Below are 15,646 nucleotides of genomic sequence, written 5' to 3'. Positions count from 1 at the left end.
CTGGCTGCTGGCAGCCAGGGAAGATGGCCCTGATTGCAGGCCAGGCCTAGGGACTGTACCTGTGCACAAATTTCATGTGCCAGGCCTCTAGTGTGTATATAATTCTGAAAGTGGGAATCAGGAATATTATGAACTGAATGACAATGAATATATGACACAAAATAAAAGGAATATATATGACATGAAGCTAAAGTGAAATTCATAGTACTCAAGTGCATATATATTAGATATGAAAGACTGCAAATAAATTACGTTGTTTCCATCTCCAAAAATCAGAAAAAAGAATAGCAATTTAATTCCAAAGAAAATAGAAGGGAATAAAGAAGACAAAAGCAGAAATTAATAGAAAACCAACATACAATCGGGGGGAGGGGAATGCCCACAAAGCTAAAAGTTAGTTCAATGGAAAAAAACACAAAAAACGAAACCAACAATATTAAATAGACCCTCACAACACTATTCAAGAAGAAAAAAGGAACAGTACACATTACTAATACCAGGAGACAACAGAGGCAAGAAAATACAATGAGATAAAGACAGCCTCTTAAACAGTGGTGGAAATACTGGACAGAAAGATGCAAAAAAAAAAAAAATTCAAACTAGACCATTTCCTTATACTTTATACAAAAATGAACACAAAATGGATTAAAGACTTAAATATAAGACATGAAACCATAAAACTCCTAGAAGAAAACAAAGGCAGTAAACTTTCTGACATCAGTCTTAGCAATATTTTTTTGGATGTCTTCTCAGGCAAAGGCAACAAAAGCAAAAATAAACAAATGAGATAACATCAAATTAAAATGCTTTTACACAGTGAAGGAAACCATCAACAAAACTAAAAGGAGATCTACTGAATGAGAAATGAAATTTGCAAACAATGATTTATCCTATAAGGGGTTAATACCCCAAATATATAAAGAACTCATCAACTTTACATCAAAAACCAAACAATAGATATTTCTTCAAAGAAGACATAGACATGGTCAACAGGCACATTAAAAGATGCTCAAATATGTGCTGGGGGATGGGAGCGGCCAGGGAGAGGTCAATGGGGGGAAAAGGAGACATATGTAATACTTTCAACAATAAAGAATTTATTTATTTATTTATTTATTTTTTTAAAAATATATTTTATTGATTTTTTACAGAGAGGAAGGGAGAGAGATAGAGAGTTAGAAACATCGATGAGAGAGAAACATCGATCAGCTGCCTCCTGCAAAGAAGACATAGACATGGTCAACAGGCACATTAAAAGATGCTCAAATATGTGCTTGGGGATGGGAGCGGCCAGGGAGAGGTCAATGGGGGGGAAAAGGAGACATATGTAATACTTTCAACAATAAAGAATTTAAATTAAAAAAATTAAAGATGCTCAAATCACAAATAGTCAGGGAAATGAAAATTAAAACTACAATGAGATATCACCTCACACCTGTCAGAATGAGGTATCAAAAAGACAACAAATAACAAGTGTTGATGAGGATGTGGAGAAAAGGGAATCATTGTGCACTGTTGGTGGGATTGTAAACTAGAATAGCCACTATGGAAAACAGTATGATGATTCCTCAAAATATTAAAAATAGAGCTACTGTATGACCCAGCAATTCCACTTCTGGGTATTTATCTGATTAAAATGAAAATAATTTGAATAGACATATGTACTCTTAAGTTCGTTTTAACACTGTTTACAATAGCCAAGTTATAAAAGCAACCTAGGCCTGGCCAGTGTGGCTCAGAGGTTGATGATATCTGGTTAGGTAGCAAGCAGACAACCAGGAATGAAGAAGAAAGGGCTTCATGAAGAAAGTGGTTTTGAAAACGACACATGACTTAAGACTTTCTTGATAAGGCAGCACACAGCCACGGAGCTCAAAAATAACATTAAATGGGGATACAATTTAAAATTAATGCAAAATTTATGAAGCCTAACATTTAACTATTTTGTCCCTATTCCACTGCAATCCAAATGCCATGTAATTATTTTCATGGTTACCATTTCTGAACCACTTCTGTCCTCGAAACAAGTTATAAGGGGTCAGGAAAAAACCAGTCTTCTCAGAACCACAGTATTAAAGGCATATTCCTACCAAAGCAATGCCTGACTTCATATTGGGTGGTTCTGAGATACAATTTGTTCAAGAAAGGGACACTGGTTTCTTTCAATTAAGTGGTTATTACATATCTATTGCATGTGATGTAATTTGCCTCACTACTTGTATTAATAAACAGCAATGCATCCACTATCTTTTTGCATATACTCACTCAAAAGAAGATTTATACACGAAAATAAGAAATCCAACTCATACATTCAATTAACTATTTATATACAGTAAAAATATCTTAAGACTACATGAAGTATTCTCTTATAATCCTTCTAAATTGTATATTTTTAAGACCACTATTTCTGCATGGATACAATGAATCTTTTTTTCAGCAATAAAGATTTAGCAACCAATTAGCAACCAACCTTTGTGTAATATTCAATTTAGCATGTAAAATAACCAACTAGTAAAAACTTACTTGACATAAGTTTTGGAATCTGGGCTTGTCCTCTCAACAGCGGCCTGTATAAGTTTCCCTGATAATTTACAGGCGGTGGCGCAGCATTGCTGTACATGCCAGTTCCTGAGCCTCTTGGCATGACATGGCTGTAAAAGAACCCACCCAACCAGAATAAAAAATTATATCCAGAGATATCCATCACATCACAGCGGACACAAATTAAACAAGTGCTAGTTGCCATCTCTTTACGATAAGATCTAATTAAGATAACACAAATTTAAAAGATTAACCAAGTTCAAAATAGTAGCTGATATTAATGTGACAGCAAATATTCATTTGCCCCACCAAGATTCTTAATGGATAATCATTTAAACATTAATTAATTACTGTAAGCAAAAATTAGTTTATTCTTTTTTTGCATTGTATTTCAATTGTGCTCTATCAGTATACAGCTGTCTCTTCGTACCTGGGGTTTTGGGACTAGGACCACTTGGGGACACCAAAATCCAAGGAGTCCCTTATATAAAATGGTCTAATATCTGTACATAACCTGTATTTCCATATAAGCTATACCAGGGTATGCTTATGATCACTTCATTCACATGGACTCAGGTGTAGTACTTAACATGGGGCAAATTCAAGTTTTGCTTTTGGAATTTTGGAAGCTTAACCCCCACAATATTTTTGATCCCAAGTTGGTTGAATCCATGAAATGAAACCTGTGGATACAGAGGGCCGACAGTATACACTACTCTACTCTATATCGTGCTTTTTTCTTTTCCAATTTAATATATCAAACATTTCCCTATATCTTTCATAGTGTTCAGAACTGTAACATATATATATATATATGTATATGTATATATATAACTACAGAATACTTTCCAATGTTCATGTCTCATATTTTACTAAACCATTCCTCTCATTTAGTACTAGCATTACAGATAACAAGGCTCTGGAGGTAATTAGGCATGTAACTTTATGCTCCTCTACAATTATTTTCTCAGGATAAATTCCAAAAATTAGAAACTTGTATCTAAGAGCATCTTCAGAACTCAGTACTCTAGTTAGAGGTACTTCTATGTTGCTTTAGAAAACAGTTGAAATAATGCAAAAAGATATCTTAAGAATATATTAGCCCAGCCAGCATGGCTCAGTGATTGAGCATCGACCTATGAACCAGGAGGTCATGGCTCGATTCCCGGTCAAGGCACATGCCTGGGTTGCAGGCTCAATCCCCCGTGTGGGACGTACAAAAAGCAGCCGATGAATGATTCCCTCTCATCATTGATGTTTCTATCTCTCGCTCCCTCTTCCTCCCTCTCTGAAATGAATAAAAATCTATATTTTAAAAAAATAGTATTTTAAATTTGCATTTCTTCTATTATTAGGAATAAAGGCTTCTAAAACAATCAACCACAACAGCTAACATTTCCAGTGTTGAGATCTATTCTAAGCATTTGCTAAACATTAGCTTAATCCTCACTACAACTTTATAAAGTAGGTATAATTATTATTCCCATTTTACATATAGGTAACAAAGGCATAGACTGGTTCAGTAACTTGCAAAAAAATATCAAGTGGTAGAAAAAGCATTTGAGCCCAGACATTTAGGATCTAAAATCATGCTCTTAACCACTTACTATGCCACATTCACTGTGCCTTACTATTCATTGTATTAAGTACATGCTGATGGTGACCTAATGTCTAAATCGTATTTTGAATCTTAAGGTTTTCCAATGTATTGAAAATATCTATTTATGAGTTATCATTAATTCATAAACAATAGCTCATTAATATTTCCCCCAGCCTGTTGTTCTTTTTATCCCATCTTGTCACCTGTTATTGTTTTAAGGTCTCCCTCTCTATATGGAGTTCCCTCAGTAACTAGGAAAAAGACAAATAGCTCATAAGGGCACAGTATAAAAATTGGAAATTCACATAAGAGGAAATACGTTACTAATAGACATGTTAAGAGAGACTCAATCTAACAGACAAAGAAATGAAAATTCAACAACAATGAGGCACTGCTGTTCAAATAATGGTTAAGCAAAAATCTAGGAAACTGGTGGCTTTGTGTATTCACGTCCTGCTTAACACTTTAAAGGGATTCTGTCATTAATTCAGCTAAAACTTTCTTAAAAATAAAAAGATTGTTTTACTCTCTTGAAATAACTATCAGAATAGCAAAATTTTAAAAGAGAAAACAGTGGAATTCTCAAACAACACATAAAGTAATACATAAACCAAAGAAAGAGCAGTGAATTTAAAAACAGAAGAAAAACAGGGAAGGATGAAAGTCATTAAAATATCTGCAAAAAAGTTGTACTGAATAGTCTCATAAAGTATCTGTGGCATAAATACTGACTTAGTGCTTTGTGGCTGGGTCAGAAAAAGCAAAATATACAAATGACAGGAGCCTAACACTCACCCCAAAGTCCTGAATGCTGCCTGATCCAGGTGGACAGGCCGCCGGTCCCGATTGAAGCCAAGCTGGGGCTTCCACTGCCGTCCATTGCTGGATTTTTCCCAGTCACCAGGTTTCAGTACCGGTGCTGGTTTTCTGACCATTTGAAAATACAAGAGTTACAGAGATAAACATTGTTCATAAAAAAACAAATCTAGATAGTTTATATTTTATAACTGCATTGTTGTTACCTTGCTCCCGGAAGCATTACAGCTTTAAAAATGTAATCTTCGGCAAACTGTGGGTCTTTAAAATTAATACTAGAAAAGAACAATACACAATTTAGTGATTAGCCTGATTTAACCACCACATAAACTGAGATTCTTCTAATGTTTAAACAGAATAACTAAAATTCACAAGTCTTCAAAAATTATTTTAGTCAATAAATATCTTCCTCACCAAACTGTTGCTAATTCTTAGCCTTCATGTAACTTTCTGTGGGAAATTCTAGCTAATTGTGGGTGATCACAGATCTTTAGTAGACATGGCCTCAACCCAAAAAAATCTTCCATTTTGTTCAGTCCCTGGCAAAGACTCTCCCTCTAGCATTTTAAGGAAAATCAGGTCTTGTTGCAATAGGAAAAGATACGAACATCAATAGAAACATCCTATATAATTAAAGGATAATATGCAAATCAACCAAACGGGGGAATGACCGGTCACTATGATGCGCACTGACCACCAGGGGCCAGACGCTCAACGCAGGAGCTGCCCCCTGGTGGTCAGTGCGCTCTCACAGGGGGAGCAATGCTCAGCCAGAAGCCCTGAGCAGGGCTCACAGCTGGCAAGCACAGTGGCGGTGGCGGGAGCCTCTCCCACCCCCACAGCAGCATTAAGGATGTCCAACTGCCAGCTTAGGCCCGCTCCCCAGGGGGGATGTCAGTTGGACATCCCCGGAGGGCCCCTGCACTGCCAGAGGGTGCAGGCCGGGCTGAGGCCCTGCGCCCCACCCCCCACCCCCAGTGCACAAATGTCATGCACCGGGCCTCTGGTTTGTAAAATAAAAAAATACACACAAATATTGGGGGGTGGGGGGGTGGCGAGGGAAGGGGTGACACTAAGCTTTCCAGTTGAACCCTGTATTCTGCTCTACTAATGGGTGTTTTATAATGAAACAGTCACATTTGAAAATTATGCAAAGACTTCTTTTATAAGGCTGTACAGTCCAACTTTGAGTATAATAAGCTGGGTCAAACTTCCTCTCTGGTGGTATGTATATGAGTCCATTCAAAGGTTGGTAAGTACAATAGTTGTCCTTCTGACAAAGCAATGCCTCTCTGGGATCCTGGATGTGTGTCTGATTTATACTTAAGGATGCTTATAACATTAGTATTCATCAGGTGAAAAAACTGTAAAACTTAAAGTGCATGAATAATAGAAACTATGCTTCTTCCTAAAAATACTTAGTTGGTATTTTAAACATTTTACTAATAGAATAATGACATGGGAAAATATATATTCACAAGGGACCAGACATATATTTAGCAAAGGGTCACCAGTGATATTCTCTGCATAATCAACCATCTCCTTTCTTTCTTTGTGTTTTTTAATATTTTCCAAAATTCCTCCAATGATTACAAATTACAGTTTAAAAGGTTTTAATGAATTGGTTGACATTTGATTTATTTATTTATTTATTTATTTATTTATTTATTTAACGCATTGCGGACCGATCACAAGAATTCTCGCTTCAAATTATACAGTGTTTTACAAATTATCATACTTTAAGAAGATATTAGCTTGTAAGAACATGTAGTAAATAACTTCAAAATGCAATGGGTATTTAATTTTAAAGTGTTCCTTTAACATTTATGTAAAACGTTTTTTTGTATTCGTTCAATAGAAACTTATCTGGCCATTGGGTAAAGCTAGCAATAAAACTACTGGTCTGCAATAAAATATTTTTACTGATTTCAGAGAGGAAAGGAAAGGGAGAGATAAAAACATCAATGATGAGAATCACTGATTGGCTGCCTCCTGCACGCCCCCCCCACCTGGGGATTAAGCTTGCAACCCAGACATGTGCCCACGACTGGAATTGAACGTGGGACCCTTCAGTTTGCAGGCTGATGCTCCATCCACTGAGCCAAACAAGCTAGGGCACTGGTTGACACTTTTTTTTTTTAAATATATATTTTATTGATTTTTTACAGAGAGGAAGGGAGAGAGATAGAGAGTTAGAAACATCGATCAGCTGCCTCCTGCACATCTCCTACTGGGGATGTGCCCGCAACCAAGGTACATGCCCTTGACCGGAATCGAACCTGGGACCTTTCAGTCCACAGGCCGACGCTCTATCCACTGAGCCAAACCGGTTTCAGCATGGTTGACATTTTTTTTTTAAAGTATATATATTTCTTTATTGATTTCAGAGAGGAAGGGAGAGGGAGAGATAGAAACATCAATGATAAGAAAGAATCATTGACTGGCTGCCTCCTGCACGCCCCCTATTGGGGATCAACCCCGCAACCCAGGCATGTGCCCTTGGCCGGAATCGAACCTGGGACCCTTCAGTCCACAGGCCGACGCTCCATCCACTGAGCCAAACCAGCTACGGCACTGGTTGACATTTTAGATAACTAATTTTTTTCTCTTCAAATACTGGCACTTAAAATTATTAGGACCCACCTGGCTAGTGTGGGTCAGTGGTTGAGCATCGACCTGTGAACCAGGAGATCATGGTTGTATTTCCGGTCAGGACACATGCCTGGGTTGAGGCTCAATCCCCAGTAGGAGGTGTGCAGGAGGTAGCTGATCAATGGTTCTCTCTCATCATTGATGTTTCTATCCCTCTCTCCCTTTTTCTCTCTGAAACTAAAAAAAAAAAAATTAAAAAGTATTAAAAAATAAATAATTAGGACCCATCTGTTATAAACTTCCCTTGCAGTATGATTTAATTATATTTTAAGTACACAAAAATAGTTTCATTTATCATAAAAATGCCATGAGCTCAAGAACAGCTGGGCTTCATTTACTCTATCTGTTCCTCTTACAACTCACTTTTCACTAGTAACTAACTGTCTTTATTGCAAATATTTTCTATTGGGCAAGGTGGCTTAGGCAGGGCAAGTCAGAACAGGCAGTGTTAAAAGTTTAAGAGAGTGATAGAGAAAACAGTATTTAAGTATTTGGTCTCATTAGTGCTCTGCAAACACAAAGTAAAAAGAAAATTGGTAATAAGGCAAGATTTATAAGTAAAGTATCTCAAAGCAGTTATCTCTGTGTCAGCAGGACTTGTCAGCCCAAGCAACTTTCACAGTGCCCACTGCATACATAGTCTCATGGTGGGAGTGGAGGTATAAACGCATTGAGCTTGCCTCTTTTTCTAATAAATAGGAAATGTCTAATTAGTTTTATAAGGAATAAAGTGAAAAAGGCAACAACAGGCTCGGAGTCAAAGCATGTGTGTGCACACATCTCCCCCACACAAGTTTTTGTGAGTGTGGGATAATAGCATGTGTGTAAGGGGGTAGAGCAGGGGTCCTCAAACTTTTTAAACAGGGGGCCAGTTCACTGTCCCTCAGACCGTTGGAGGGCCGGACTATAGTTTAAAAAAAACTATGAACAAATTCCTATGCACACAGCGGTGGCAGAAACACCCAGCAGGCCGGATAAATGTTTTCGGCGGGCCGCATGTGGCCTGTGGGCCGTAGTTTGAGGACCCCTGGGGTAGAGTAAGGAGACCAAGGAAAACATCATCATCCCAAAGGTTATGGTTATAGGATGGCAGAGGAAATAATGGAACAAAGACATTGAAAGGGGTCCCAGGACCAAGGAGTAGTTCAGTTTAATTGGCACAGCCTTCTTAATAGGGATCTGGGAGAGAAGCAAGCCCTCAAAAATGATTTTGAGTGACTACCGCCTCAATGCTTCCAAGATACGTAACTCGTATCATTGTAAAGGCACAGGACACAAACTGACTCATTACATGCAACGGAGGCTGTAAGTTCTCCGACTTAATTCTCAGATGGGACCCCAGTTGTGAAGGGCTGGATTGGAGTGCCAAAGTATGTGAACAGAGTGGGCAGTAAGACAGGATGGTTGAACTGGGATATTGTTGTGAAGGGCTTGTTCTGACTATGACGTGAAGCTCCTTCAAGATGTCAGTAAGGAAGTAAATGCAATCAAAGATGCAATTCAGAAAGAACCACCCAGCAGCAGTGTGTGAGAGCAGGGGGAAAGAACCAAAAGGAGCTTCAACATATGCTTGTTGGGTAAGCAGGGCTGGAAACAAAATAAAGAGTACATTCAGGTGAGGGCTCAAGATGAAGGAAAACAGATCCTTTTATCTGGCAAATATGTGCATATGTGCACTTTACTGTATGCCAATTATTCCTCAATAAAATTGTTTTTAAAATTCCTTTATTCATGCTCAATAAGGAGAAATATTTCCAAGCTAATAGGAAAACTATCTCCAAGATCTTCCTTAGTTCTTCTCATAATCGTACTTAACAGAGTTATCTATATACATGGTGCAAACCACTAGGAGACAGAAAAGGAGTATCTGAAAGTAAGCGTGGAGGTCCCTACTGAAGGGACAATGGACACTATTAATGATCTCAAAGAGTAAAGCATTCTTTTCCATTGGATCTTTGAGAACAGTTTGAAGACTTACTCTTTTCTAAAATGAGTTAACCTTTCACTTATTAAGAGATTTTAGTATTTTAATTTGTTTCCAAAAATATATACTAAGAATTGTTTTTAGAAATAACTAAATAACAAAAGAAGCTAGAGCACAACTCAACTGCACTTTTCCAATGTGATAATATAAGCCACAACTTGAATAAACCTCGAAAGGCAGGAACCCATTAAGCAAAAACCAGAGAATAACTTTCATTTCATCCAAATTTTGGAAATTCCTGAGTTTTTCAGATTTATGTAATTCAAATTCTTATAGGTAGAGGATTAAAAATAATAAAAGTAATTTTATTTAATAAAATACAGAAATAAAAATACTGGAAATCATAAAGGGGAAACAATCCAGATCAGGCCTTAACAAATTTCCACCACCAGAAACAAAAGTGATTAATAATGGAGAGTTTATCAGGGGAAGGAAAGCAGTAAAACCGAGATAAGACAGAAGCACTGTCAGGGAGGAAATGAGTTAACAGAACAGCTTAAGGACTCAGCAGGCTACTGAGCTAAGAGAATTGTGCTTTGATTTATATTGTTTCATCTAATTCGCTAAACAGGAGAAGTATTTTTCACCATTTGTTCCAGGTGGAAAAATGCTGACATACCCAGTATAAGGTTCTATCCACCAGACCAGCTCTGACCCAGGAGTAGCATAATGGATCCCTTCCTTGGCAGATAACCTATTATTTTCATCACCTGTCTTCATAAACACAGCAAGGACAAATAAATATAAATTTAAAAGCTAAGTATGTTTGAAAGAAAACTGAACAGTGGTTTTACTTGTACCACAAGCAGCACTTTAAAACTATTTATAAGAAGAAAATAGTGTAGTAGTGTAGCCAAGTCTCAATGGAAAAGGAATAGAATGTACAACACCTTCTTCCAATTCAGTTCATTTTAAGAATTATCCTTAGAAAATTGTATTGTTTGAGAGTGCTAGCACACTTCACAAAGAAAGCAGAAAACTCAATATCAAGTTTAATTTTTCCTCTACCTTTTCCTTGTACATTGAGGAAAATTAATGCTAAATCAGCATACCGATGCAAACTGTTCTTAAAGAGAAAATTTTATGATTCATACTAGAGGCCTGGTGCACAAAAATTCATGCACTCGTGGGGGTCCCTCAGCTCCTGCCACCGCTGCTGGACTCGCAGCTAACAGCCCAGCTTGTGGCTGAGTGGAGCTCCCGCTGTGGGAGTGCACTGACCACCAGGGTTTCAGTTCCTGTGTTGAGCGTCTGCCCCCTGGTGGTCAGGTCACATCATAGCGACCGATCTTCCTACTGTAAGGGTCAATTTGCATATTACCCTTTTATTATATAGGATACTTAACATTTTAAAACACTTAAGGAGTTTATATAGGACTTAAGACATCTTTTCTGACATTCTACCTGAAGAGGTTAAGCAGTTCAGTGTCCTATAAAGTACTACAGGCAGTGCAAGTTAAACCCTCCCAAGTGTTTTCAAACATTAAGTCTGTTACTGATTGCATGTACTCTACTTCTTTCAGGCTTTGGATTTCAAACTATCTGCTTGCCAACTACAAGCCTTAAGATCACTACAGTAATCCTACATAATAAAAGGCTAATATGCAAATCGACCGAATGGTGGAACAACCGGTCACTACGATGTGCACTGACCACAGAGGGAGCACCACTCAGCCAGAAGCTGGGCTCATGGCTGGCGAGCGCAGTGGCAGTGGCAGAAGCCTCTCCTGCCTCCATGGCAGCACTAAGGATGTCTGAATGCTGGCTTAGGCCCGCTCCTGAGCTGTCAGTCTGACATCCCCCGAGGCTGCCAGACTGCGAGAGGGTGCAGGCCAGGCTGAGGGACCCCCCCCCCCCTCACCCCCGCCAAATGCATGAATTTCTAGTGGTTATAATAAAAAGAAACATCTTTACAAACATTCACATTTTTTAAAAAAACCTCCCTGTTGATATAAAACATTCTATACCTTGGCTGATCCATTCAAAGGTGAAAAAGTTTGAGAAACACTCCTCTGTAAAAGTAAATTTGGGCTTCTTTTTTTTTTAATCCTCGCCCAAGGATATGTTTTCATTGATTTTAGAGAGAGAGAGAGTAAGAGAGAGAAACATCCATCAGTAGCCTCCTGTACACATCCCGCCTGGGGATCGAACCTGCAACCTAAGTGTGTGCCCCGACCAGGAATTGAACCAGCAACCTTTTGGTATACAGGACAAAGTTCCAACCAACTGAACCACCTGGCCAGGGCAGTTTGGGCTCTTAGAAGACTTTGGTAAAAACTGGTTCCAACACTATGAACAACTGAACTTTTACCTAAGTTTAGAACTATGCTAAGATCTGACAATGCTAGTGATGAAAAGAATATACAAAGATTATATAAATTATAGATTACCTTTAAAAGAGAAGAAAAGTAATGGAGGGTAGGCTAGAAAAGGAAAGAGCATTCCAAATAATGGAAGAAGGCACAGAGGTTGATGGGATACTGAAAGGACCAGCCTGGGTAAGGAGAAGGTGTCCTTGAGGAACTGTGGGGGTTCAGGCATAGAACTATAGCTTTGCCAAATTATGGCAGGCCTTGAACAAGCAAGAGTTTAATTCTACTGGCACTACATTGTAACCAAAGTTTTCCAAAGGGCAGTAGTCTTTAAGAAAAATAAGCTTTATGTCAAATGCCAAGAGATTCAGTGGGAAGGAAGGTGGAATCAAATAAACCAGCTGGGAGATCACTACAGTAATCCAGGAGAGAAGCACAAAACAGGCTCACCTGTAAAAAGAAAAAAATATTACCGAATAGTGGTGCAGATATAGGGAGTAATATAACATGAGAAGCTAAACTTATAAGAAGCTCCAAAGCCTGGGCAATGGGAAACAGGACGTCCAGGGACAGAAAGAACAAAGCAGCCAGGAGAACTGGTGAGGGGCAAAGGACAAGGAAGTTAGTTTGGAACATGAGTCTGAGGTAAACAAAGATGTGTGTGCATATATCTGTTTATCTACTCCAGAAGAATATAAAATGACACCAGGAAAATAACTTTTCTGTAATTTAAAATTATATGCAGGATTTATACATTTAAAGTTTACAAAGAATTACTGTAAAAATAAACTATGTCAAATTACAATGGTGGAGGAGAAAGATAGCTCAGTTCTATTCAAAATTAAGCTGCTAATAGGTTGAATGATTTATGAAATCAGAACTGGAAAAAAATCTTCTAGATTATAGTTAACCATAGTCTCTATAGGTCCTTCTATGAGACACCTCAATAATCTCTATAATATACTTTCTCAACACTAAAGATAAGACATAATGTGATGAGAAGAACTCACCTAAACGCACCTGAGTCTGAGATTTGTTTTATAAATTTAATACTCTTATGAACACCAAATTATACCAAAGGCTCTTTCAGGACCAAAACAACCAACCAACAACCTCATCATACAAACAAAAACTCCAGGATCTGTCAATTTTGTAAGGCTTCCCTTGGGCAATATCTCTATCCTAATTAGAAAGTTGAGTAGGAAGGCCCTTGAAAACATGCACAGAAATTGAGGAACACAAGCAAACACATGACAATCCAAAGAGAGAACTGATGGGATTAACTGGCCCGAAGCTCTGCGGCAAGCCAGAGACCCCAAGGGTTAATACAGTGTCCACACCGGATCTGTGGGAGCCAGACTGCTTGTAATGGGTACAGGAACATGGTTTACAATTCTAAAGTCTACCGTTAATAAAAGAGCCCAAAGACAAAGAGTCAGGACAAATTATGTGTAAAGATAAACTAAAGCGGGGGGAAGGGGAAGCCAGGGGATTGTCAAGGGCGGGGAAAAAAAAAAGGAGACATATGTAATACTCTTTGTAATAATTTAAGCAATAAAAAAATTAAAAAAAAAAAAAAAAAAAAAGATAAACTAAAGCAACTAACTAATATGGAAGATTTTCCATATTCACAATGGTTTTCTTTAAATAAAAGCCTTTCTAGCATGCTACCTAAATCCATTAAAGATAGGAAAATAAACATGCCTATACCTCACAATGAGAAATCTAAAATATTTCCTGAGAGAGAAATAATGAGTGAGAAAGGAAGATTTAAGAATAGTTTTTACAAAATCCTTTAACTGCTAGGATGTGTTTGCTTTACTCTCGTCTAAAGACTTAAGAAAATGACAACATAAACCCTGCCATCAAGATTATTGATTATATATAATAACTAGAGGCCCGATGCACGAAATTCGTGCAAGGGCCTTGGCCCCAACCCCCGCCCGCCGCTGCTGTGGCAGGGGCAGGTGGGGGGGGGGGCTTCTGCCGCCTCTGCCTCAGCCCCTGCTGCGGCTTTGTCTGGAAGGAAGGACGTCCGGACTAATTAGCATATTATGCTTTTATTATTATAGATTATAGAAATCATTAAGTTTGTAGATCTTTATTCTAAATAGTCATATTACATTTTACATTATTTTACTCAATAGAAAAATCCTGTCACCAAAGAAATAAGGTATAAATAAGTTTATAAATAAGCAGAAATTAAGAGTTTAAAATAAATTTTGATTGAAATTACCACAAATTCATCCCATCTCATCTTAATCAAAATAAAGTATACAATAGTTTTTAAAACTGTCTGTTATTTCAAAGCGAAGCAGTATGGGCCTCTGGTATACAGATCTTTGTTTGCTCGTATAGAGCAAACTACTCCTAGAAATTCCTACTTTCTATCTCCTCCCACTTTGCTAATCCAGAGAGAATTAGAGGTTGTCAGGGGAAACTAGAAAGCAGAGAAACAAGCTTGTTAAATCAGTAACCTTAACAATGTATGTAATTTAAAGTCAAGAGGCTCTGCTCTGAAGTCTGCAACACAGGGACTTCTCCAGTCTCAAAGCATTGGTGGAATAATAGCTGCCATTTCCTTGTGAATCGGAAGTCTTCTTAAACTTATTTGCAAGTTCAAAATGCTATGAATTTTGGAAAACTTACCTGATTGCAGTGTTCTGTGTCAGATCCCGTAACATGGGAACAGGAGAACATACTACTCTAAGGAGAAACAAGAGAAGAAGCATCTATTTGTAAAGTGTAACCTCTCAGATAAGTGGAAATAAGATGTTGCTATGTTTCTTAGGCTTTAAGAAAGAGAAATCATGAAAAAACACCAACAACTAAAATATAATAATTTATATCTTTAAAAAAGAAACCTATCTCCTTAGCTTGTAATCTCATCAACAGAAAACAATTATGGGCAAAGGGCTTATATCATAATTTGTAAAGAATATGTACAAACCAAAAGGAGGAATTGGGGAACAGAAAAATAAATAGAAAAAGAGAATAGGTATTTTATAAATGAGGAAAACCAAATATATGGCTTCATTCTCAATAATCAGAGAAATGCAACTGTAAACATAACAAGATGCCAAGAAGTATCCATCAGAGTGACAAAAATTAAGGTTGTGACAATTTCAAGGATTTTGCAAGAACACAGAGTAACAAGATCTCTCACAAATTGCCTTTGAGATTATAAAACAGTGTAATCACGTTAAAAGACCACCAAATATTATATAGAAAAAAAAGGAAGATACGTATACTCTATGACCAGCAAATTCTATTCCTTGAGCATCAGTTCTCAAATTCTGATCCCAGGACCCCTTTACATTCTTAAAAACTGATGACCCTCAAATAGTTTTTATGTTGGTATATCTGTCAATATTTATCTATTAAAAATTAAAACTAAGAAATTAAAAATTACTAATTTAAAGATACCAATAATACACTTATTACATTTAAGTTAAATAACATTTTTCATGAAAAACAACTATTTTACAAAGCAAATAAAAAATAAATGAGATCATTGTTTTTTAAATATCTATATTATAGCTGGATTCTCTTATATGCTTCTAATTCAATCTCTTAAGGTAACACACTACATGTAGCCTCTGGAAAATTCCACTGCACATTCAAGAGAGAAAGAGAAACAATAGTAAATAACACCATAATGTCTCCGTATTATTGTGAAAATAGTTTTGACCTCGTGGCTCTCCTGAAAGGATTAAAAGAACCCCTGGACTCCCTGCACAA

The 15,646-nt window shown here is 37.4% G+C and overlaps 1 protein-coding gene across 4 annotated transcripts in view; it reads right to left on the bottom strand.

Moving 5' to 3' along the window:
* Window positions 1–15,646, bottom strand: part of XRN2 (5'-3' exoribonuclease 2) — a 74,221-nt gene that overhangs the window by 15,937 nt on the left and 42,638 nt on the right. For 3 of the 4 annotated variants that reach the window (XM_023761267.1, XM_023761266.1, XM_006097533.3), the window contains 4 exons: window positions 14,555–14,611; window positions 5,164–5,232; window positions 4,937–5,068; window positions 2,524–2,651 (listed from right to left, as the gene is read on the bottom strand). In XM_023761267.1, coding sequence (XP_023617035.1) covers window positions 2,524–2,651; window positions 4,937–5,068; window positions 5,164–5,232; window positions 14,555–14,611 — 386 coding nt within the window. The remainder of the gene's footprint in view (window positions 1–2,523; window positions 2,652–4,936; window positions 5,069–5,163; window positions 5,233–14,554; window positions 14,612–15,646) is intronic. The other variant, XM_023761265.1, reaches the window with a different exon arrangement.

Source organism: Myotis lucifugus, unplaced genomic scaffold (assembly GCF_000147115.1).
Source record: "Myotis lucifugus unplaced genomic scaffold, Myoluc2.0 scaffold_205, whole genome shotgun sequence".
NCBI classification, from domain to species: Eukaryota; Metazoa; Chordata; class Mammalia; order Chiroptera; family Vespertilionidae; genus Myotis; species Myotis lucifugus.
This window is presented reverse-complemented; position numbering and strand designations above follow the sequence as displayed.